The sequence below is a fragment of the Varanus komodoensis genome, unplaced genomic scaffold, assembly GCF_004798865.1.
Source record: "Varanus komodoensis strain SLA01 unplaced genomic scaffold, ASM479886v1 scaffold7_1, whole genome shotgun sequence".
NCBI lineage: Eukaryota > Metazoa > Chordata > Lepidosauria > Squamata > Varanidae > Varanus > Varanus komodoensis.
In genome coordinates this window covers 14,769,967-14,795,725 of record NW_025336479.1, presented here as the reverse complement: position 1 = coordinate 14,795,725, position 25,759 = coordinate 14,769,967, and the positions used below count along the sequence as shown (strand labels likewise).

Below are 25,759 nucleotides of genomic sequence, written 5' to 3'. Positions count from 1 at the left end.
GCCGTGGCCGGGCGCGCGCGGGGCGGATGGCGGGGCTGTTCGAAGAGCGGAGCGCGCTGGTGACCTGCGTCACCCCCTGGGGCTGCTGGTACCAGAGCCTGGAGGAGGTCTTCGTCGAGGTGAACGTGCCGGCGGGGACCCGCGCGCGGGAGGTCGAGTGCAGCATGAAGAGCCGCCACTTGTCGCTGGCCGTGGCGGGGAAGAAGGTGCTCGAGGTAGGCAGGCGGCGGGAGCACAGGGCGGGTGGGCGGGGGCGCGAAGGATCGGCCCTCTGCGTGTCCGCTCCGAAACGAGTCTCGCTGCGTCCGGGGCACCCGCGCCCAGACCGACGTTCCCAGCTTGGCAGCCACAGGGCGCAGGCGTCTCTCTGCATGGGTAGACGGGGAAGAAGCCCCGCAGCAAGGCGTCTCCCTTCGTTCTCGTCGAAATGGAGCAAAACAGCCGCTTGTCCCCTTTTTAGCATTTCGCATTCTTTTCAGGAACAAATTTTTGCAGAAATTGCACCAGTACAAAACAACCTTAAGTGTAGCCAGAAAACATGCAGGTTCTCTGGGTGTATGTCGTTTGACAAGCTAACTCAAGATTGTGGTGGTCGTGCATTAGTTCTGTAATCCAAGAAGACCTTGGAGATTCTATTTTTACTTTGGCTTCATAGCTTGGCAAAATCTGCCTCTTCTCTTTTGTGGTTATTTCAGAAATGCGTATGATGTTCATGGCCTTCTGGCGACTTATTGCTTGCCTTAACTTTTGAGGCATCACCCTTCAAAGCCCAAGTACACCATTAAGTTTATGTATTCATTGGGCATAAATATGAAATTACATAATTCATTACCTATGGATCTAAAAGTCATGCAATTTGGAAGCTTAAATGAAGTACAAATGCATGAAAACAAATGGTAAAACTGGGATATTACACAGTTCATATTTTTTAAAACAGTTAATTTGTCAAGGTAATATTTATCATTCACTGTTTCTGAGAAGTATAAAATTTGTAAACAAAAGTTTTTGCTATTGAAATCTAGGTTATGTTGACAATTTTCTCTTACAAAAATGTTACTATGTCTTTTAGGGCAAACTCTTTGATTCTACAATAGCTGATGAAGCAACATGGACACTAGGTAATACCTAAATTTAAATGAATGCTTAAGGCAATTTGGTTCCATTGTTGATCTTTCTTTCATCAGCAAGCTTTTTGTTTCACTAATAACAATCATACTGACATCTTCCTGAAAGGATATGGGAAGGAAAATTCCCGCTGAATTCAACAAACCCATTTTTCTTCCCAGTTTTCTTTTTCAGAGAGTCTAGGAGGTCTGTGCATGCTTCCCATGTCTCCAAGCAGATTTGGCTATTTCATGCCCCCAGAAATACCGAGGAGGAATTAAAATAGTGGTCACCAGCTATAGCTACCCAGGCTCCAACAAGCACTGGGTCCAGCTATTGTCAGCATGTGGCGGCAATATAGACATGCCTTTTGACATAAGAATCTTTCTGTAACTTGCAATCATCAACAAAGCCTTTCCACTCATAAGAGAAATGGCAGGTGCAAGCATGTGAAACATGATGTATAGGCAAAGCTAAGGAAGGCAACTCTTCTCCTTTCCCCACTCCCAGTTCATTAAATATTCCGGAGCTCACAAGTTCAGTCTTTGCAAAAACCAGGAGTTTGTACTTGGCAAACAGCGAGCTTCAGCCAGCTTCAATCTCTTGGCTGTGTGCTCACGTGACAGTAAAGCTCAAGCTCTTTGACAACACAACAGAGCTGTCACATAATTGCGGTTGGTATCTTTCAGTGATATAATCAGCCATTTAAATGTACAAAGTATAGTCTGTTAGGATGAATATGAAAAGAACAAAAACAAGTCACAAAAGGGAAGTTACTTTGTTCAGTGTAATCTACATATACAGTATTGTCTTTTAATGTTTCCATGTAAACCACTTAGGGATTTTTTAAATATCTACACATGCATGGAAAGAACAAACAAACAAACAAATTACCAGGCAAAGTAGTTTTTTGTACTAAACCTCCTGTTATTCCTGATCATTTGTCCTCATAGCTTGGGCTGATGGAACTTTCCATAACATTTGGATGGCACCATGTGGGGAAAACTGAGTAAGAGAGACACACTTATATCACTTGCTGATCAAAATATGGTTTAAACTGGAAAAACAAGTTGTTTTCTGTGTGTCATATGTAATTCTCTCCTTATTCCTTTCTTTGCAAAGAGGACCAGAAACTAATACGAATCGTCTTGACTAAAACCAAACGAGATGCTAGAAACTGTTGGACTTCTCTGCTGGAGAATGAGTATGTTGCAGATCTTTGGATCCAGGACCAAATGCAGAAGAAGCTTACATTAGAAAGATTCCACAAAGAGGCAAGCCCTTGGACATTATTTATTTTTGCTGCCCTCTTATGTATTTAAACCAGAGTGTCTCTGTGTTAAGAAAGCAGAGTGTCCAGGTTTAACCAGCACTGCTGTTTAGGACAGGGGGATTGAGCTTCAGGCCTGTAGGCCAAATCCGGACCTTCTTGTATCTCATTCCAAGCCCCTTGGGGTTCCCTGGCCTCAGCTGCTGATCACCTGCAGGCTTCCTAATGTTTGCATTTTCTCTCACATCTACCTCCTAATACCAGTGAAATAGAATTCAGCCATTGGGCTTGGTGTCCCTGACTTAGGACATATGCTTTGTAAAATAAAACTGGTATGTACCGAATGTCTTGACATTTGGAGAATGAACAGAAACATGGAGGGGTATTACAGGACTACTTGGGATCAGGGTTGTGCCCCTTGCTTTGCCCCCCCCCCCCAATGCTAGGCACCATTAGATGTCAGTCTAATGCAGCTGATCACATGCATTAATATGATCAGCCGAAAACCCCATGTGCAAGCAGATGCGTGAGAATAGGTTTTCCCGTGGGCAAATCAGTGCTATTTCTCTGCATAAAGCAGGCTAATGCTTAGATCTCTAGAGGTCTGTGCTTGATGCAGAGGGCATGATCCATCTCCCCAGTACCTGTCTAAAGCCCCCTTGTGCTTGGAGCTCCAGGCTGGTCACTGTACCTGCCTGGAGTGGTGCTTCGAAATTGGTGTGTGTGCAGTAATATGCGAAGAGGACTGCTTTCTGTCAAGTTAGTACTGGTACTGGGGCTATTATGAGGACGAAGTGTTTGATACCCGGTGAAGCCTGTCATGCAGTACGTTTCCCTCCCCATGCATTGCAGACAGCTTTTTCAAAGACTCCTGAGCTGTATAATGCAGCATTGGGGTGAGGGTTAATATTTGAGATGTTAAAAATAATCCATTTTGATGTCAAACTTTAAAAAAATCAGCTAGTTATACTACTGAAAATTTAATAGATTCACTGAATGTTTTATTTCTTGGTTTATATAGATTGGGGAAAGGGGCAGCTCCTCCATTGTACTGAGGCTGCAGTCCTGTACCACACTAATGTCAGATTAAATCTCACTGAACTCAACCGAATTTGCTTTTGAGGGGATATACTTAGGATTCTGCTGTGAGTGACTGCAGATCTGTATTTTCAGATGGAGCAGCTTCTCCATCAAAAATGTTAGTCATCTGTCTGAGAAGTATTGCTAGGCAGCAATCTGTTTTTATAATTAATTTTTATGAGGCATAGAAGTGAGTGGAAAATGTTTGAAGGGAAAGAGCAATAGTCTGTGATTGCTCCTCAAATTTTTTCCATTATTGAAATATATTTCGGTTAAGTAACCCTGCTCCAACCTAGTGTCCTTTCCCAACATAGCTGGGAAAGCTGAGAGTTGCAATAGGTTGTGGTAAACTATCTGAAGTGATGTTCTACAGCCATTTCTGTTGTGCGGGTGCATGATCACTATTATTCTTTATAGCTTCTGCTAAATTTTTGAAAACAACTAAGTTGCATAAAAATATATCCTTGTCTCAGTTGCTCCAAAGGACATAGGGCAGAATGATGTGTACTCCACTATTTTTGGAAAAGGTTAACTGACCTTGAAAGTTAACCTGATAAAGCTTACAACAGGTATCAATTTAATCTTATTATCTCTTTTTTCAGAATCCTGGATTTGACTTCACTGGAGCAGACATTTCTGGGAACTACAGCAAAGGAGGGCCGGACTTTTCTAGCCTTGAAAGATAGTTATGTGGCAACTACAGTTTAGTTTCATGAACTAAAAAAGAGAGAAAGAGAAGTTATGAAGGAATATAGTGTGGCCAAAGAATTCACCTGTGAGCCTGTCATTCACAGAATGACATGCTGCTTGTTCTGGACAGTTTCAAACCAGAAAATAAAGGCTGTTTTATTTAACATAGTAATGAAACAAACACCTGGCTTACAGATGCAAATCAGTGCTAGTTATATCATGGCACTCTGTCAAGACTTAGAACACATTTCCATCCATAAAAGTGAAATCAGCCATATAGTTGCTCTTTGATGTACTGGTATATAGTTGCTCTTCGATGTACCCAAAATAAGTCATTGTGTAAAACCACAAGTTGTGTAATTCTTTGTGACATGGAGGATACTACTGCTTACATATTTCCAGCTTTTAACAGCAAACTGCTAGTGTTACAAGTTAATAAAATGAATGTTGCAATGACACCCTCATAATGTTCAGATCAACTTTTTAATCATAAAGGCACATTGTTTTGAAGGTTAGATAATGGAAAACAAATTTGCTGTGCTGTTAAGGTGTATCTACAAATTAAACACCAAGTTAGTCAGCCCAAGCACAATATGATTCATGTAGAAATTCCTTTAAATCCAGTACTTCTGAAGTCTGATGGAATATTTACCTGCTATAATTTTGTTCTAAATGTCAGTGTAAAACAAACTTTGCATCAAAACAGTTCAGAAGCTGCTGTCCTGGGCAATGTAGTCTATAGCGAATATTCTTGGTCTGTATTCCAATGCAGTCCATACTGAGATGCCTGTATTTATCTCACATAAGCAAGGCGTGTGGCGGGGTGAGGGGTGTAGATTCAAAGAAGTCTGTCATTCCCTGGGGATGCTGGACTTCTGAATATAAGAAGAGCCATGCTGCACCAGACTAAGTGTCCATTTAGTCAGGCTGCTCGGAGAAGCCAGCAAGTAGAATGTGAAGGCAACATGCTGCTCCTGCCCAACTGGTGCACATACGAATACTGCCTCTGATTCAGGAGGCAGCATAGCCATGAGGGCCAGTAGCCATCGAGAGCCTTCTCCATAAATTCCCCAGCCCTCCTTTAAAGCCATCCGGATCGGTGACCGTAACTACAACTTGTGGAAGCAAATTCTGTACTGCAGTTGCATACTATGTAAAGTACTTCTTTGTATCTGTCCTGACTCCCCCGGCAGTCGGCCTTCTGCTATGACCTCAGGTTCTAATATGATAAGAGAGGAAGACAAATGCCTATCTGCTTTCCCCACTCCATGCATAATTTTGTGCAGTTTTATCATGTCTCTGCTCACTCACTGTTTTCCTAAGCTAAACAATCCTAGCTGCTGTAACCTTTCCTCATCGAGAAGATGTACTAGCCCTTTGATCATTTTAATTGCCCTTCTCTACTTTTTCCAACTCTGCAATACACTTTTAGGTGTGGCCAAAACTGTACACAGAATTCTAAACTCTGGTCAAACCACTGATTTGCGTAACAGGAGTGAAAACAGCAGATCATCCCTAGGCTACAAGCTGTTTCTGTACTTAGGGAAGCAGCTTCAAGTGCAATTCACTATGCAGCTTCCCGTGTGAGTGCTTGAGAAATACTGGTTTAAAATCCCCATGGGCACATGGAATTGGTCCTGTGGTTTTTCTGAACTCTAGCCGCCCCACAATCAAGTATGCATTATTTTGACTTTCAAGATACCACAGCTTCTATTCATATAAAATACGTACTTCCTTTGCAATAGCCATTTATAACTTGATCATACCACAGGATGCTGAGCAAAATCCTGCTTTATTTAGTTGTATATGCACACAATGCACTGAATTGTAGTCATGGGCAGAATGCCTGTAATTGCTGTCTAGGTTTAGGCACATTTAGTTATCTATGAGAAGTGAAGTTGTAATTTTCATGTTATTAAATAGTATTACACTTAAACAACTTCACTGGTTTATACTATGTTTAAGTGGTGCAGAACCAGTGTTTAGTCTCTGAAGAACTCACAGCTATGAGGATGCCTCATAGCCTCAGTACAGGACCTGCATTGTGAACCAATAGTTCAAACAAGCGATCCCCAGAAATTTAGTTTTAGGTGTATGTTTAAGTACAACGATCAAATGCAGATGACTCAGTGTGGTCCATTATGAGTTATTTCACTCATGATGAGCTGCAGCAGTCAGGGATGCCAGATTGCCTATTTAACCTTTGCTCAGGGGTTGTTGTGAGTTGGTTAGCCCTTGCATAGCCTATGTTCACATGACATGACAAGACAATCCTAAACAGGGTAAATATGCAAACTGGCAGCCGCATGCATGTCACATAAATATCCATGATGGGCTATGTGCTAGTTTCTGTGAATTAGCCCAAAGCTTACATGAGGCAAAGGAGCCTGTGCTGAGAAAAGCTTGTACATTTCTAAGCAGAGGTACAACATCCTATCTCTTAAAAATGGAGGAGTTGGCACTTGGGAAGAACGTGTGACATTCATACATATTTGGAAGCAGAAACAGCCCAATTCTGGAAGCACACAGAAGCAACTCAAGACTATCCTGTGCACATTTATCTAATCCTGTTACTATGCACGTTGCACAGTATCTAATCCTGTTACTATGCAAGCTGCATAATTCTGTTACTATGCAAGCTGCATAGTAACTGAGTAGTTGTACAGCATTATGTCATCTATTGGTTGCTAAGTAATAGGCTCCTCTAAAAAATGAGATATTTCTTAATGTTGGATCAGTAAGCTATTAGGCTACCAAAACAAAAGACACCAGCCTTTTCTGCAAATACAAAACCCTTATAGGAGTCAGGGATGAGTAGAAGCCATGTCTTCTGGCAGATTTTGCTGTTTTGACAATGCAGCAAGATGCCAACCATAAACCAGAAGGCTGATGAAGACAAAACCAAGTCAGTTAAAACAGCAGTGGTGTACTGTTTTAAGAAAATAATAACTTGTGTCATTTGCTTGTAGGTAACACCTGAAATTGAAACCTGTGGAAACTTTGCAGTTGGGCGGGGACATGAAAACATGTCAGTTCTCCCAACCACTCTTTAGACTGCGCAAGTTTCCCTTGCTTCTTAAAACTGGCATGCAGATATTCAGGCCTGGGGCTAGATAGGCTACCCCAATGGCCAAACCCCTTCCTTTCAGCCCCACCCCTTCCCCCGACTGCCAGTAAATTTAATGTTTCCATTCCCGCCCCACATGTCTGTCTTTCCGTTCTAAAAGGCTTTCTTGAGGCCTAGTAATGCTACTGAGAAGTTTTAGGTTGATCTTACCCGTTTTGTTTTTGGCTCTTCTCCCCTTGGTGTGGCCACAGTCGCTGCTGGAATGTAGCCCCTGAGAGTTTCCATACTCCTGGCTTGAAAAATTGCTCGATACAGAATGCACTATTGGACTGAATTCAGGTTTTATGCCAATCTTCCACCCCCGAGCAGGCCCCTTAAACTGCGTAAGAACAGTCATCCTTGAACACAGAACAAGTCTCAAGCAGTGAAACAGAGGTCCTTACTGTATTATCGAGCAGATGTGGAGGTGGTGAGATTAGAAGTGTGAATGCCTGATTGTAGAGAGCCATTAAATTAGGCATGGTGCCTGCACAGTTGTTATTTATGTAGACCAGCATGCTTTTGCTTTGAACACCGCTGTAGTCGGTTGCAGTAATTAGCTTATTTTTTTCTCTACTGTTCCCTTTCAGACACAGTACTCTAAACCCCTTTCCTCTGAGCTTTAGAAGCATGAGTACCTGTGTGGGTGGAATAAACTCAACTAGATTCTCCCCACTCCTTGTTTAACTATAAGAACATAGTGAAAGGATTAGGTATGGGATGGAGAATGTGCTGGAATGATACAGATAGTGGAAAACTATCATCACTCTAGAGCTGAGTTTATCTGGGTTCCTTGGATCAAATGCAGTACCATGGATGAATTAAATCCAAGTTGGTACAAAGTCAGACACTACATATGTAACACTAAGCCATGGTATGTTGTTTTAACTTAAGCCTATCATTTTCTGAGCCTATACCCACTAACAATAGCAAGTTAAGCAACAGCCCAAAAAGAAAGGCCATGGATTGCCGTTGATGGGCTGGGATCTTTGGTTTGCTTAGATTTTGACTTAACATGATATATGAACATTCCTGGCTTGCAAAAGCAGCCAGGAAATATTATCTTGAAGAGTACAAAACTGGGCAGGAAACAAACCAGAAATGAACCACAGCAAAGAATGCTTTAACTTGGTGGCCTGCACTGGGCAAATGGTCACACCCAATGGCCATACTGGCCTCTTCTAACTCCACCATTCTGCGGGTGGGTTCATCTTGTGCCCTGGGTTCAGACAGGCTTCCATCCTTCTCCATCTTCCCTCCAAAGGGTGGCCACTATCCCATCGACCCCCACAGCTGAAAACCAATCCCAGGGTGCACCACTCCTGCCTGCCTCTCCCCTGGATGTGGCCTCCGCCGATTCTTCACAAAGCAACAGCAGCACTTGTGCTGCTGCCTTGAGTTGGGTCACTGTACACGCATCAGCCTGACATGTTGCCAGGGGTCACCTCTGCCCTGCAGCCAGGTGCACCGGAGGCTTCACCACAGACCCCTGTGGCAGGGATGGAGGGAGAACATCGTGCTGGGCAGACTTTCCCCAAGGGTGCCCACCTGGACACCAACCCAGGCAAGTTTTCTTGCTGGCCACCAGAAATAAGTTCTGGGGGAAGGTAGCACGTGTTCCCGACTTTGCTAAGACTCTCAACGACAGGGCGGGGGAGGGCAGAAGACATGGGCCTTTCAGGGTGATCACCCTCATGGTGATGCCCATCGCAGTATACATCTCGTAAGACCACTGGGCTCCCCGAGTAGTACACCCACAGCTTTTTCCAAGTGCTGCTCCAGTGAAGTGCAGCAACTGGACAGCTAAGGGCAACATGGTGGTGCTCCACTGAGATTCAGAGGCTACGGCTAGGCATAGGGAAGGGAGCATGCACGCAAAGAAAAACGGCAGCACAAAGCAGCTAATCAGCACGCACAAGTTCCGGCACAGCAGTTGCTAGGCAGAAAAGGACAGGAAAATGCAGGTCGGAGCATCTGCTGCTGCTGCTCTTGCTACCAAGCTCTATGGCAAGAATGGCACAGAAATATTGCAGCAGACTGCAGATCAAGCTATGGTGAAGCACAGAAACCTTACAACCTACCATTGTTTCTCTGTGTGGTTCAATGAACAAAAAACATGCCATGATTCACCATGAATGCTGTGTTCAGACATAACAGCAAGCCACGCTGGGCAGTTTTCACTGTGGCTTGTTTGAACCACCCTATAATTCTACAACTCAGACAAACTACAATTAACTTATACCATGCCTGTTATATGTGAACACATCACCTCCTCAGTTGTTACCATCTTAAAAATACATTTGCCAAACTGGAGAAATGGGTTCCTTAAATCTGCCTCTCTCGGGCAGTCTCTTACTTGATCTCCCCCATCCCTGCCCCCACCACCCTGTACTTTTATCTGCACTGGGAAAAACACCTGTGCCGCTGTACCTGTAACAGAACCTCTCTTACTTCCACTCTGCTCTTCTGTATCAAATCATGGCCCCAAAAGCAATTAAAGATCTGAAAGTACTTCTATTCCCTCTGATATTTCTTAATCCTTATCCCAGCAGAGTATCTTATAAGGGTGTTTCATTTAAGGTAGCTACATGCAAGCGATGAGGTCAGTAGATTCTCCAATTCCTTTTCAGTATATTTTATTGAAAGATACATTTGCAGTTTACAAGGCATAACACCTCTAATAACCATATCTAGCATGTCCTCCTTCACATTGAACACTGTTTGAATTCTCATTCTCCCCCATCTACACCAGGATGGCAAAGGCACAACAGAAGTAATTGACCCATTGGGAAGGTCTAACGGTATGGTCTCTCACAAACCAAAAATGGTTTAAGGAAACATCTATCCATTTCCTTTGAAGAATAGACCGTGATGAGGTAGAAGCAAAGGTTTGCTGGGTTGCAACAAACAAGAGTTTAGATTTAGAAATCTGTAGTTATTACAGCTATTCTGTGCATACTACTTTCATTATTAAGGACAAGCAAGTCATTTGTAACGAATCCCATTTGGTAATAAGCAACTGACCTGAATTAATAAGCCAGTGCTTGAAATGGTGGGATTGTGCATCAATGCTTTCAGCAGTTTCACAGTTTTGGTATTTGTTGGTAGAAATGCCCATTCAAGAACTTGGGATACTGCATGCTTGAAACACAAGCTGCAGAATTTGTTACCAAGTTAGCACAGTAGCAGAAAGCTTGAACTAATTTGAACTAGAAGTAGGTGAGAAGCAGCTTAAGAGGGCAAGGTGGAAAATCCACCAAGGCTACCATTTCAGCAAGGCAATAAATGCTTCAATACGTCATATGGCACAATGGCCCTTTAGCATCTCTTAACTTGCTTGCTCTCCCCCACCAAAACCCCCCACTCCTGCACTGTATTTATCTTCAGCTCAAGGCTGTTATGTTAGCATTCAAGCAATCATGATACTAAAGGTCACCTCCTGTTGGCTTGCCCATTTCCACTAGGACTCATAAATGGACTCATCTAAATGGTATTAAGTCGCACCTGGCTTCCATTGGCATGAACATCAAGAGACCTTTTCCAAGACAGCATGTGTGTAGCTGCAGTATACAAACTGAAGTCAACATTTTACAGCTATAAAAACATAAGATCACAACAATTCACAAGCTAGTTAAGACTGTTTCAGTCAAGTATAGCACCAAACTCAATGTCATGAAGTCAGTTAATCCAGTTCTGTGTTTTTGATATCCAAAAATCATTTGTGTGTTCACCAACATGTTCCCAAGGAACATACACAGGATTACCTTTTCACACTTTTGACTTCAAAGACTTAAGAAAAGCATTAGATGGAGACAGGCAAAGGGTTGGATCCAGACCAAGTTAGTTTAACTTGGTTCCCATTGAAATAATTGGAATTTAAATCAAGTCATGAGTAATTTTGTCCCACTGATTTCAGGAGGACCTGAATTCCCATTAATGTAGTCTGTGTCCAACCCACAGTATCTCACTTTAGTATATATTCCTATTTTTAGGGATTGCCAACATTTCCAGGAAGTATTTGACCTATAATTCTTTCAGCTTATGTTTCAGTTTCATCTACTATCAACTCCTCAAAATACTTGAAGTTCATTAAAAATGCCATTCATGCATTGTTAGAATTCACATGTACTAGTGCTGGCACCTGTATTATAAATAATGCTAAAACTGGTTTTAGTGCCTTACAGCAAACTGAGCACTTATTGACTCCAGTACCTGCAATCCCCATATGGTACAGTGCTAGTGCAAACATTTAATACATCTTCATACTTGTAAAGTGCATTGCAGCAGTTATAGAATTTGGATTAAGGTGGAAGCTTCAATAATCTTGCTCTTAGGTTGAACTTTAAAAAAAAAATCTGGGAGCCTGTGGTGATATACTATGCAATGATTTATCATTTCACTAATCCAAGCATATATTAGCTTGCCAACACACCCAGATTGTGCTTTTTTGCCATCAGGTAGCATTTAGTTCAGAAGTACTATACGTAGTAGAAATGTTTGGACCATAGAAAAGAGGTGGTATGCTTTTCAGTTTACCCAAAAGTCAAAACACCACTCTAAATTAGCTGCTATATCTCCGTATTTTAGGCTCAAACATCATTCGGTAACAAAATCTTCCGTTCTTGTTAGGCACCCAAAGAGCAAGAGACAGTCACACTGCATGGTCCTCTGGCTCAGAGGCGAAGAACTAGTGGACACTGTTAAGTCACTCATGGAATCAGGCTTTCAGGCGAGTCCGAGGCAAACAGACATTCTCCTTCAATGCAAAATACATTCCAGCCCTTAAGGTCGCACAACTGCTTAGCCAAAGGCCCCATCTTCTTCCAGACTGTCTCCAGCCTACAGAAATAAAGAGATTGCAAAGCGTATTTATGCAAGGGGGTTGATTTAATCAACACTGCTTACAGGTAGAACATTCATGTAATGATAAAGTAGTCATAGTGGAGACATATTTGCATGCATTTCTGCACTATTGCACTTTGGTGTGTCTACAAAACTGTCTTATTTACAGTCCCTGCTTGTCTAAGCTCAGTGGTGGGACTTTCATGGCCTTTCAGGTGTTCTCAACTCTATCATCATCTCTTGCCAACAACATCAGGGAAGGACATGCATTTCCTATCTGATCTAATTTATACTTCTATAGAGATATTTCTCAGTACCACTGCGGCTGACATATATTAATGTTCAGAAGGGCTAGCTGTGGATAACGGAAGTGCTAGCCCAAAACATCTGGCGGGTGACACACATTACTTTATATCTGGAGGTCTGCTGTACAGGTAGTCCCTGGATTATGGACAAGTTCTGTTCCTGAGAACGTCCTTAAATCAAATTCATATGTAAGTCAGATTACGTAAGTAAGCCAAATGTACATGTATACATTTTAACCTTTCTATGCCTATGAAACACTTGAGACACTTCCATATGCTCTAAATTGCCTTAAACACAATAGAGCATTGTAGTAATGATAATACAGTAATAAAGTAACTGCAAGCACCGGAGAGAGGAAATCTCGCTCTGTGTGTAGATATACAGTAAAGAAAAAAGGTCATAACTTGCCTCTTATGCCTGGCTTTAATGTATGTTTGAGCTTCACTGCCTGTCTGTTTTAATTTCAATGCAAGCCCAACAGAATGGAGCAAAGGAGTGGCTCCACTCCCATTATAAGTTCTACAGAAGTGATGGTAAATGATTGGCAGGAAGAATTATATGGAAGAATTACAGAAGACACTCTCAGCAATACAGACTTCTTTCACAGCTTTGCAATCATCCCTACAGGCAATACTAATACAGCAGGAGACTATTTTAATTGGACAATTTGATTTTTTAACTGAACAAAAAGAACATCTTGATAAATTAGACAGTTCCATTAATAAAGCCCTGGGCGGGCAATTCAAATTTGAGCAGAATATACAAAATACGCAACAAATAGATGGAAAATCTGAAATGGTGAGCAAAGAAATAAAATCAGAAAAACAAGCTACCATGGGGTTTGCTTGTAAAAAAGCAACAAGCAGATGGAAAATTCAAAATAGTGGATAAAGCAACACAATCAGTAAAGCCAATAAGCAAGCTTTCATGGGATCTGCTCGTCATGTTGGAAAAAGAGAAGACAGCTAAGTATTTAAGAGAACCTATGTTTATGTGGCTATTAGCAGAAGGAACTTTGTCTATTGGACTGCAGGCACTACTACAATTGAAGCTATATAATGATTTACTACAGGCACTACGACGATTTAAAACAAAGAAAGAAGAAAGGTTGGACAGAGGTGTAAAGAAAAAAATAAGAGAATTTTTCTTTTTATTTTAAAAAGGGATGATTCAAATAGGTTGGGCATGTTCACATGTGATATAGAAAGGCTAAGCTACTATTGCTGGTGATAAAAGGGGTGGATATACCTTAAAGGTGGTAAAGAGTTGAGCTCTCGTAAGGAGTTAATTGTATATGATTAGATGATGTTTAAGGTAGATGAAACATTAGTAACTTAGCTTAAAGAGAGCTTGTTTAAAAGATATTATAGGTAATAGTTGTCGCTAAATAGATTGGCTAAGGTATCTTTAAGAAGGTTAAGTGAATGTTGGATATGTGAACATAAATTGGGTATTTTTTTATGATATAGAGTAAAAATAAGAGAACATATTATCTTAAAAAGGAATGACTTAAATGGGTTGGCAGGCTTATATGTGATATGGAAAGGCTAAGTTACTGTTGTTGACATAAGGGATGGATATAAGCGAGATTATGTTAAACATTGTAAAGAGTTGGGCTGTTATAAGGAGTTAACTGTATTTGACTTAAGCTAGATGAAACATTAGCAACTTAGCTTAAAGCCTGTTTAAAAGATATTATAGGTATTAGCTGCCACCAAATAGATTAGCTAAGATGTCTTTAAAGATGTTAAATGGATGTTTCTGACTTTATTTGTAACTGTGGTAGTGAGGAATCTATTTGTCTACTATTAGAAAAATGAAAAGGTTTTGAATTGTCTAGAAATGTTTAGATTGAACTTATTAGTGAAGAAAGATGATATTTTCATCCAACTTGGAGATTCTTTCCTTTAATATTGGTTAAGAGAAACGGGACTTTGCAAGAAATGGATGGACTGATTTTACAGATGAAGGAGAAGGAAGATAGTGACTTCTATCAAATTCAGAACTGCTTTTTTTTTTCTTATTGGCTGGAGAAACAGGACTTGGTTTTGACCTAAAGATGTCTTCAAGTTATTATAAATAGATTTGAATATGATTATAGAATGTTAAAATATATGTAGTAGAGGGCTGACCCAGTAAGTCCGATGTCTGAGAATTGATGTTTTTAGTAGTAGTTTAAAATTTTAATAAAATTGTTTAAAAAAAGGAATGGGAAGAATGTTTCAGAAGTTACTCCTTAAAGATCCACAGAAATTAGCTTTATGTCAAAAGTTAAAATTTTGTTGCATTAGTTCAGTTGTTTAATTCTTGGCACAGTTTGAGTAGTGGTACTTCTTACTTGTGCCTAGTTCTCTCCAGGGACAAGATAGTTAAACAGTCTATGGAAATCAGTAAAAGTACAATTTACATAACCATTATGGCCTTCAGTACAATTAAAATCCATCCCCCAAAGCACATTTAAACTCACCTTTAAGAAACCGTTTCTGGAATAGTGGGAAGGTGAGCAATTCGATAGTAACTGTGCTTCAGTTGGCATGCTGTTCGGCCAGACACAATCCATTTCAGCTTTTGAACATTTGGCTTGGAGCACTTGCTTGAGGAATATTCAGAGAGGCACTTTGACACAAGTTCCTTCCAGAAGGAGAGCTCTTTGCTATTTAGCTACGCAAAACATATTGGAAAATGAAAGCTGATCAGAAACAAGACCAGTTGCATACTTGGCATTATGACTTGTGCCAGGTGCTATTACGTTGGTGCCAGCTATGTGAATGGCAGGTGATAATACATACTTCTGATTTTGCTTCCTGTGCAACCCAGTCTTTATCAGGTTACCATATCTGTGAAGTCCTTGCTCTGCCAATGACTAAGCCCTTACAGCATATCACTGTCAGCTTCATGGTTCTCCTAGCAACATGAACAACTAGACTAGAGTCAGCATCTAGTAAGACTGGCACAGGGAACTTCTTTCAGCCCAAGGACTGAATTTAGTTTTGGACAAGCACTTAAGCAGGGGAAACGGCTGAATTCTAGCAGCTGGCAGAGCTGAAGGCAAAGGGACTCAGACTAGAGAAGAAAGAACAGAACAGTGTTGCTTAAGACTTTTACTGCCAGGGATCTCGCCTCAAAAGAGGCACTCCAAGCTTCAAAATTGGGAGAAAATGAACAAAAGCAGGGAAACCACTGAATGATCCAGACTTGGGGGGAGATACATGTGAAGTTCAATATGCAAGTTTTGTTTGTTACTAGACTGTGGTCCCAACTGTATTTTTTCAGAAATACATTATTGAAGGTAGGGTTTTATTCCCAACTCGACCAGCCCTAAAAGGTTCAGGAGCTAGAATTCTCTCAATAGCTCAGTTTCTCCTTGCCACTTTCATCTGCAAATTAAATCACACTGAGCCATTGTAGATAAAACACCTCTTTGAAGAACAGAATTTATAATCTAAATAGGCAACAATATTTATGACGTCAGCACAACTCTCTCTGCAGCCTAGTACCTCACAGATGCTTGGGGTCACAACTCCCATTGTGCCTAGTTGTGTCTAAACCACTGGCCATGCTAACTGATGGGAAATGAGGTGGAAAGCATACGGAGGACACAAGACTGAAGAATAACTTGCTGTGAGGCTGGTGAAACAAAATAAATCCAGTCTAACTATAGTAACTATAAGCCTACAGGCCATCCTATAGCTACTTCCCAGTCTGCAGAGCATGTATGATAAATGCTGGGCCACTCCTAGAAGTCCTTGATAATGTATAACCTACCTTGAGATGTATTCGGAGATATTCTATAATGTCCATCAACTCCAGTAGCTTTTTGTCTTCAGCTTCCAGGACCATTATTGACAAAGCCAACACTGATGGCTGAGGGACAAAGAGATTGATTAAAGTGATTAAAGTGAGTTATGGTATGTTTCTAGATTTTTTTTTTTTTTGAAGTGTTGATCAATAAAGATTCCTACCTTTGCTTTGGAAAGAACAATTCTGCAGTGACATGCTTTAAGCTGTGCTTCAAGTCTCTCTAAATTAAGATGTTTCTTCCTGTGAAAAAGAAAGGTTTAATTAATTGGACAGTTTACAGCTTAAGCTTCCAAGTACTCATGAGGGTTTTCAAGGCATGGCCTGATATTATCATTTACAAGCTACACAACAGCATTTCATTCTCACTGTTTTCAATCTGCAGAGGCTATTTGTGTTGAGAAACAACTTCAGCAGTAGTTTGGATCCAACTTGTGTTTAGCTAACCTAGACAACAGCTCTTCATCTCAAGGAAATCGTTCTACTGATACCTCATCTTGCTTTCCCCAGAAACCCATTTCAGCCTGCACAACACTAATTAACCAACAGAAAAAATGAGCACAGCAGTCTTAGTACAAAGCTGTTCTAAGCTGGACAGAACAGTCAGCTATTTTGCTCTTCTGCTACAATGAAAGCTCCCCATCTTCTCCAAATGCACACCCCACATCCCACCTTCAAAGGAACCACCAATTCAAAGTTTTTTAAAGGCTTGTTTACCTTTCAAAGCTCAGGCTGTCATGCAGGATGGAATGATAATGTTGTAGAAAATGGAGGGCAGTTGTTGTTTTCACTTTTCTACAAAGCTTCTCTAGAAGAATCTCCTCCATTCTCATCAGGTCAGAAACTGTGAACCGATACTGACTTATCCGGATTAAATCAGTGGCTAATGGAATGTTTCGTTCTTCTTCTGTTGCTTTCACAGCCAGGTAGAAACAACTTAGCCCAACACAGCCCAAGTGTTTTGGTTGTACCTAGAAGAGGAAGCATAGAAATCTTTAAATAGCTGCCATTGGAAAATTCTATCTCCCAACTGCAACTATTTTATCTAAACAAATCTAGACAAACCTAGACAAATCACAAAGGAGTTAAAAACCCAGGTTGTATTAAAATCTCATTGAATTCTATCAGGTAAAAAGTAGCCTCTTTTCACATTTAAAAGGCAGACACAGTCATGAGATGAACTTTTCTCAAGTACATTTCGTTTGAAATTTCCTATCAGAGCAATGAGTTCATTCAAACTATAGTTACTGTAAGCCTACAAACATCTTACAGCAACTCTCCAGCCTGAAGGGCACATACCATAAATGCTGAACTAAATGGCACAGGGAAGAACTAGCTTGGTGTGGGGGAAGAAGCACGGTGGGCAACAGAGAAGGCTCACCTTTGTGCAGGTACAGCAGGCACTCTGGTCTGGTTTGCATGTAACAACAACCCTGGACTATTAAGGATGGACTATTCTTGAATGGTGGCTAGTGCAAGAAAGTAAGTTATCCAAGATCCCTGCCCTGTGGTACAACTATAGGTTGTTGGTCATGAATAACCCAAGAAGAGAACCCATGGTTTGCTAGGTTCATGCTTAACTCATACTTAAAACCATATTGAAAGAATCACACATCACAAGACACAATTCAACCTAAATCCTGGGTCACTATGTGTGAGCTATTTATTAAAGCTGGCACGTATGCGCTAAGAAAAGTTACTCATTTCATGCTGAGAACTAAGAAACATTCTTGAACCTATTTTGAAGATGACTGGGGAACAAGCAAGGCCTCTCAAGCATTGTCACTTCCTAGCATCTATTGTGGAACTCAGTATTTCTTGAGAGAAAGATGTTTAGAACAGCCTAGGGAGAGAATTACTTTAAAGCTATTTTCTAGAACAGCTATCTCCAATCTAGTGCCTGCCAGATGCTGGTTGGAGATGATGGGAGTTGTATTCTAACATCTGGAGAGTACCAGGTTGCAGAACACATTTCAGAATGTGCAAGTCTTTATTTCAACTTAAGAGGAATCCAGCATCACACACACACGTGTCTAATGAACACAAACTAATGTTAGGTTCAATGAAATTGCCTGATGTTCGCAGACTCGGAAATCCATCCACGTCTGAAATTTAATCAAAAGTAGAGATAAATTGGCAGTCTAAAGACCTACCTTCATTTTTGATAAAAACCTGTCCAGGAAATTCACAGTGAGAGAAAATGTCTCTGTGCTAAAGCCAAAGAACTGGATTAAGCTAAGCAGATCTTTTACTTCGAAGTCCCGTAAACTTGCAGTCATCCGGAGTCCATTATCATGAGCAGATTCAATTATTTTCAGGCCAGATATCTTTGGCTGACATCTCAACTCCTGTTCCAGCAACACATTCAGCTGGTTCAGCAGTTCCTGAGTCTCACCTGTTGCAAACGTTTCAATCATCTGAAATACAAGACCTGGGTGAGAATAACTGCTTACAGCAAAGTGCTTACATGTCAAGTTGCACAAGGTTCACATTTGAGCCTATCACTTAAGGTAACCGACAAAGGAGCAATGACCAGTAGCTGTAGCGCTCAGGGTCACTCTGCATGGATCACTAAATTAAATATGTAATCTTAAAGCTGCATTACTCAAGAAGAATCACAACATGCAGAGGTGGAGAGAAGACTGGCAGAAGGGAAGTAGTGGGTAAGCCACAACATTGTCAACTGAAAACTCAGACATGAAGGGAAAGAGTGGTCAACAGAGACACTAATGCAGGGGGTATGCTTAGCTGGCAATGCTCTACCCTAATCTATATTCATAATGCAGTACCTAAAGCAGCTTATAATGAAAGATACTGTAACACATTCTATTGGTTGCCATTCTATGACAAATGGGCCACAGTTTAAGACTTATTAAAGCTAAGCAGCACATTCACATTTAAAATCTGAAAAGGATATTTAATAGTCATTTCGGTATTCATTACAATTCGTTTCATTGCAGGATCTTAATATGCTTGTTTTCCAGAAAGTTATATAGAGACACCCATAAACTGAATAAAGAACTAAATTACAATGAATCTCTGAATGTATAGCCAAGTTCACAAACTATAAATTTTGTCAAAAATCAAATGGTGTTGCTGTGATCCAAAAGCATTGCTAACAAATGCGAGTAAAACTGCAAGAGAAAGCAAAGTGCTTCATAATAGAAAGCTTGGCAAGCCATGCCCTAAATGCATGCTTTTTTTCATCAGCCTAGCTGCAGGAAGTCAATAGATTCCTGGGAACCAACAATGGCTAGTTGGCAGCTTAAGCATATTGTCATCAGACAGAGAGAGTCAGCTGAAGATTCTGGGTGCTGAAAAGCTTGCAAGTTGATACTTCATTTTATCATTGTGTTCAATTCTGTATTTGCCAGAACACAGGCAAGGCCTTGTGAGGGTTTTCTGCTTCAGGTCCCCATATAACTTTAAGGGGAGTTAGGGAAGAGCAGAGTGTCTCGGGCCAGCCCATTGAACAGACCCAACTTCTTCTGGGTTGTTGGTCCCAATTAACCAAGACATTTTAAGGCTTCAGCATGGAGCTAGAGTTCAAGGAACAACCTCTCTGCTCAGTTACTTGGACTGAAAGATCTTGTAACAAGTGGGAACTAAGCACTAGAGAAAACAAACTTTTCCTTGTACAGCAAGGAAAACCGCGAGGAAATGCTGCATAGAAGGCTCTGAAAGCCACCTTCGGAAAAGTTTATGATGGAACAGCTACTAAATTATGTAAACATTAACAATTCGTGGATTCTGCTGAACAAGCAAACTAGCTTATTAATTTCTAGCTGCATCTTGCAACAGTTATAAATGTTCACATGGGGGGTTACAAAAAAGTTACAACAACCAATATATATTTAAAGCATTTATGTGCTGTTTGATTAGCATAAGGCTCTTAAAATGATATATTGTTTTTAAGAGGGTAATTCTGTGGCGTGGCTAATGCAAATAGTTTAGCTCAGGATCGGTGTACCTCATCGGTAAAAGAGCAGGCCTTCAACTTAAGTCTTCCCGAAGCTTTGCAGGCCTGTTGTATTATCGGTGTGCCTGATCTACAGAAAAGCAGAAGTAGCTTTACGATTGCACAGGAAGGCTTGCAGCTGGCTCCTCTGGTTCAGTGGGCTTCATGGTTTAGTGCCTTCTTTTTTCAGGAGGAAAGTAGAACCCACAGAAGCGCTAGCGAGACCCGCTGCTTCCTGCCCAGCTTACATGTCCGGACTTGCCCTGCTCTCACACGCCCCTCGCGTTGGCCGATGGCAATCTCCGCGCAGCATTTACACCGAAATAAGCCATATCCACGAAGAGCCCCGCCAGGACCCATCACTTACCTTGCACACCAGGGAAAAGACGAGCAGGCGGTGGGGAACAGCTGTCTCAGATGAAGGCGACTTAAAAATAAAATACTGCTTAAAAAATAAATACACAAATGAGATATAGTCTACATACTTTCGGGAAGGGCATTTATTAAAAAAAAAGGTAAGATAACCGCCCGTTTATTCTTAAAAAGCAAAGAAGTACCAGCTAACCCCCACCCCGCATTAAACGAAACAACAAACCTCCGCAGCCCCCTCCCAATCCATTTCCTTCTCCACGACCGCCACGCCGGCTTTTATAGCGAAAGAGCCGGTCCTTGTGATTGGCTACCACCGCGAACGAGCAGACGAATCAAAGGCTCTTGCTTAACTCCCGCCCCTAGGAAGGGAGGGAGGAGTCAGAGAGAGCGAATCTTAGCGCTGTCAATGCCTGCCGGCTACCGGGTTCATTTGATGCTTTTCCCAGTTCCTCAGCCTAAAAAGGCATTGCTTTTGCGTATGTGTGCAGCCGCTATACATTTTTTTTTTTGGGGGGGGGGGTGTTTTGTAATTCCAAGGTAAGCGCGAGGACACTAATTTACATTGGGACCTAGCACGGTTCTGGGGAACTGTTAAGATGCAAACCAGCACCCCTGCGTCTACTCTTAAAAACTCAAATAAGATACAGCTGCAGAGCACGCAGTTAAAGTAATCTTCGTTTTGGTCCTGAGAGGCAGCGGCTGGAGCGCGTTGCATTTGAGATTTGCGGGATTTGTGTAGCCAGCGACAACGTTGGCCAAAAAAGGCGGGGGAACCCCCGGGTAAATCCTTGCTGCAGCCTGAGAGGTGCAATGGGGAAGAGATGCGAATTGCGTAGTGCAAACACTGGCTTAATAGCCCTGTTGTAGCGACTTGCCGAGTAAGCCGCAGTTTTTAAAACTTTTGTTAGAGACGTGCAAGCAGCCACTTGGCAACGCCAGCCTACTATATGCCAGTCATGATAAAAGATGGTAGTTTCCAGACTACTGCGTGGGATTAGTTACACTGCACAGAAATTTTATAAGTTAGCACCTTTCAAGGCCCACCTGTCTGCCTGTAACATAGTGATGATAAAATGTGGCTACACTTGTGGAGCAATTCTAAATTGAAAAGAGAACAAATAATATTATAGTAAGATTTGAGATGAAGTTGCACAGACTTTGCTTCTAATGTTTTTGTTTTGTTTTTGAAAGAGACAAACACATCATAAGCTCCTGAATGTCTCCTGCAGGGTACTGCCTGGTTCCTCTCTAAAAAGAGATAGTCCTGGCATCACAACTGTGACCAGGATATTCAATCTGACACAGACGAATTTAGCAGGAAAAAGTTATTTCTGTCCACAGCCATGCCCCATCATTCTCTTGAGAACCGTCTGTCAGGGTTAGTCAGCAGTGGCCAATGGAAGTACAAATGCCCTTTGCCTGCCTGCCTCTCCTTCCCTTCCCAGCCAGCTGTCAGGGGAAAAACAGGTCACTCTTGTTGGAGGCCTGAGCTGATTGCTTGAAATTGGGCTGAGGACCACCTGTGCTGTAGGAAAGCCATTCCCAGCCATCTTGTCGGGGCCAACTCAAAACATTTCACACACTGATGCTGCAGAGCAAATGGCTCCTCCTTTCCACCTTCCTTTTCCAAGCAAAGTTGCACAGCACCAACGTAATCACTTTGTTTTGGCCCCAAGGCAAAAAAATAAAAAATCCCCACAAGCATCTCCCTCCCTTGCTTGGAGAAAAAGTGAAACACTAAGTTAAATAACAAACTATTTTCTGCTATTCGTGACACCTCAGATCAACTGCCTGAGGCAGCCATCTTACCCTGCTTAAGAAACTGGGTCAGCCCACGCAATTTTTAAATATACTTTAAATATAGAAATATGCTCTATGATGTGTATGTGATGGGGGACTGCAATTCAAGATGGAGAAAAGTCTTGCTAGCATTTGTCAGAGTGGATCACCCATGCATTCCTGGATTTGGAAAGGCCTCATAAAGACTTTTGCTGCAATGATACAATGAAGAAAGGCATGGCACCTATTTTCATTGAAGAAAAGAATCCAACTCAGTTGGACACATGAGGAAAATGTGTTGGTGGCCATCAGGTATGCTGCAGGTACAAGCAAACAAGTGCCTGCAGTGCTTCCCCAGTCACAAAACCGACTGCAGGTCAAGTTTGGCCCATTTGCCATCAAGAGAGCAGGAAGAAAACAGTTGATCCTGATGAGCCAGTATGCTCGCTCGCTTGCTCTCTCTCCCCCCTTTTTTTTCACTGCCCAAAAGCCAAGGGAGGATATATTACAGCAGTTGCCAGGAAGAAAAATTAGCTGAAGTTAAAACTGGGGAGACAGCCTAGCCTTGGTTTAGGTAAGGTGCTCTCCAAATGTTTTGCACCACGACTTCCAAAGTCCATGACCATTGGCCATGCTGGCTCAGACTACGGTGGGAGTTATAGCTGAAAACATCTGGAGACCACAAACAGGTTGCCTACTCCTAGGCTACCCTGTCCAGGTGTTATGAAATTATAAGCATAGAGGAAGCATGGGGGCTCTCTACACAAGGCAATTATTGTGCACTCAGGGGAGTTTGAAGGTCCTTTTTGTTATGGTTCCATCCTCCAGGGCCTCTCCTGTGATTCCCAGCCCCACTTTTGGCTTTTTTAGAACGTGGAAAGTACAGTATTAGCTCTTATGGGGTTGGGTAGTGCTAGACAATGGCTTCGATAATGCTAGAAAAATGGTGCATTTTCTGCAATTGTTCTATACCAGTGATGGTGAACCTTTTAGAGGCCAAGTGCCCAAACTGCAATCCAAAACCCACTTATTTATTGTGAAGTGCCAAGACTATAATAAAACCTGAAAACTGAAAAAGCCTTCCTTGAGTAACTTTTTAAATAAAGCCTATAGGAAGGCAGAAAAATTAAGCTCCTTGTGGGGAAAGGACATGAAAAGAAGGCAATGAAAATGGAAGAATAAGCATCATAGAGCTATGGAAGAAACAACTCATGTAGAGAAGACTACGGAGGTTGAAGAGCAGCTGTAACCATGGTTTGCTGAACACCACCTTCTGTATAAGTACCCTCTTCTGCACAATTTGAACCTTGAGTCCATGGAGAGAACTGTAACCACATTCAGCTGCACATAATTACAGTCTCTCTTCACAACTTCTAGTTCAACCTGAGAATGTCAGGGATGGAGCCAGTACATGCATTCCTTGGTCCCCTCCATGGTTACAACTTTATAATACCTGAATCAAAGTTCTGGGTTTTCTTCCCATTGCCCTTCTGTCCTTTCTCTCTTTGGGAATAGTACAGCTCTGATCAGTGGGCTGCATGGGGAGGCACTGTTACACCAATTTCAGTTTCTCTTATGTGCCATGCAGTTCCTTTGTCACCAGCCTTATGGAAATCTACTCCCCCGCACAAAGCATCATAGCACGGTGGTCCACCTGAAATTCAGCAGCACCAGCAGTTGTTGTGAAACTGCAGCTTCCTCCCCTCACCCTGAGAATACACCCCTTCCAAATACCTGCCAGTAAATAAGTTCCTGTGCTACTTTATTTGAACAATGTGTGTGTGTTTAACAAGGAGTATTTGTCTTATAAATTGATGGGCAGAGCATTCCAGTGTAGCTGCCCAGGATCCTCAAAGCTCAGAGGATTTTTGAACTTCCTGGGGAGAGCAGACATGAGCTCTGTGTTTATCCCACCCTGCCAAGCACTTGGACCAGCAGTGTTTGGCCATCTAGGTGTCTTGTCCCCAAAGTATGCTTGGGCACAGCCAGGGTACTAGACATGGTGGTGGAGCCTGTCTCTTTTCCTCCTCATCACCTGGAGCATCCACAAAGCTCCATCTCTGTGGTGACAACCTAGAAGTTGCAGCTAGCGAGATTCTTTCTGTCCCCATTTATACTTACCTGACAGGGGAGACACCATGATCATGATTTCTCCAGTTGTCTAAACGCAGGATTGTGGATTCCTGAAGCTACCATAGAGTCCCCTGGAAAGAGTGGCAGCTGCAGGAGCTCCTCCAGCCATCTAGCATGGGACTGAATTTCAGGTGCAAGTGGTTAATGGAGTACCTGCCAACAGTAGGAGGACTGAGCAAGGAAGGTGGAAACCACACTAATGTAGGAACCACTCAATTTTCTGTCAGGTACATCTAGGCAAAAATGTACACTATGGAAACCATTCAGGGCTGCTTGTTGTGACATGTGAACCCAGCCACTGTGTATAACATCCTTTGCACCCTGACCCATCTTTTTAAACAGTCTTTGTCCTCCAGCTATTTATAGCTCGTTCTGGTTGATGGACTCAGATTCTTAGTTAAAACAAAACCAAAAAGTATATCCTGTTTGCATGGCACCTTTCTTATTCTCTTTTTAGCATCAGCTAAATTCTATTTTTTAAAAAAATTATTGCTATTTTTTCCCCAAACTTTTCTGATATAATTTTCTTGTTTCAGACTGGTTTATGCTTCTTCTGCAAACATTTAGTTTCTTCTGTTTATTTTAATTTCCATTTTAATTGCTTTATTGTAAACCACTAATGGAATAGGATTAAAAGGCAGTATAAATACCTATAATAAGAAAGTTCTATTTACAATTGAAACAACTTATTGATAAATTTTATTTTCCCAACATGTTAACATTTAATTGGTTTTAATTTTGATTATTATTAATGGTCGGATGCAATATGTTGCTTGTCGGTATGTTGTTATTGTTGTTTTTGTTTTTTGTAAGCCATCTAGAGACTCTGGTATTGGACAGCATATAAAAACTTTAAATAGATTATTAAATTGAATAGAACAAATCATCAGGTCCAGATGATATCCCAGCTCTCAGAGTTCTTAAAGAAAATATAGATAACATGTTCCTTAAATTGGCCCATGTACCAGAAGACGGGAGAGTAGTCAAAGTAACACCATTGTGAAGAACGGACCTTCCTCTCACCTGATGTAGTCTCCTGATCTGATTCCAAGGAGGAGGTAGAAGAGCAAAGGGGAACAGAGAACATGGCAGTTGCTCAGGCAGATCATGAAAACCAGGCAGGCTTGGAAAAGGAAAAGGAGGGAGACATGGTGGAAAGGGAGTTCCTTGATTCAGGAGATGACAGGAAAACTGAGCCAACCTATTGTGAAGTGCCCAGCAGTCTTATCACCTGGCCTTCAAGCAGCAGGAGCCACTCTGAGGAAAGCGGGGGGGCAGGGGGGAGGGAAGTTTTAAGCAGAATTCAACTCTTTATATGGGC

General features: G+C 41.7%; 2 protein-coding genes across 3 annotated transcripts; one reads left to right on the top strand and one right to left on the bottom strand.

Moving 5' to 3' along the window:
* On the top strand, window positions 1–4,602 carry NUDCD2 (NudC domain containing 2). Its single transcript, XM_044454006.1, has 4 exons — window positions 1–215; window positions 1,070–1,118; window positions 2,227–2,378; window positions 4,057–4,602. Exons 1-4 carry the CDS (start codon window positions 27–29, stop codon window positions 4,138–4,140), a joined length of 474 nt encoding a protein of 157 aa, XP_044309941.1. The 5' UTR covers window positions 1–26; the 3' UTR covers window positions 4,141–4,602.
* Window positions 4,603–9,869: 5,267 nt separating this feature from the next.
* On the bottom strand, window positions 9,870–20,728 carry CCNG1 (cyclin G1). Of its 2 annotated transcripts, XM_044453997.1 has the most exons (8): window positions 20,522–20,728; window positions 20,167–20,245; window positions 18,350–18,613; window positions 16,914–17,167; window positions 16,361–16,439; window positions 16,164–16,262; window positions 14,866–15,059; window positions 9,870–12,089 (listed from the first exon to the last, which is right to left on the bottom strand). In XM_044453997.1, exons 3-7 carry the CDS (start codon window positions 18,611–18,613, stop codon window positions 14,868–14,870), a joined length of 888 nt encoding a protein of 295 aa, XP_044309932.1. In that variant the 5' UTR covers window positions 20,167–20,245; window positions 20,522–20,728; the 3' UTR covers window positions 9,870–12,089; window positions 14,866–14,867. The 2 variants fall into 2 exon arrangements, with proteins under 2 accessions (XP_044309932.1, XP_044309931.1); XM_044453996.1 differs by lacking the exon at window positions 20,167–20,245.
* Window positions 20,729–25,759: the final 5,031 nt, after the last annotated feature.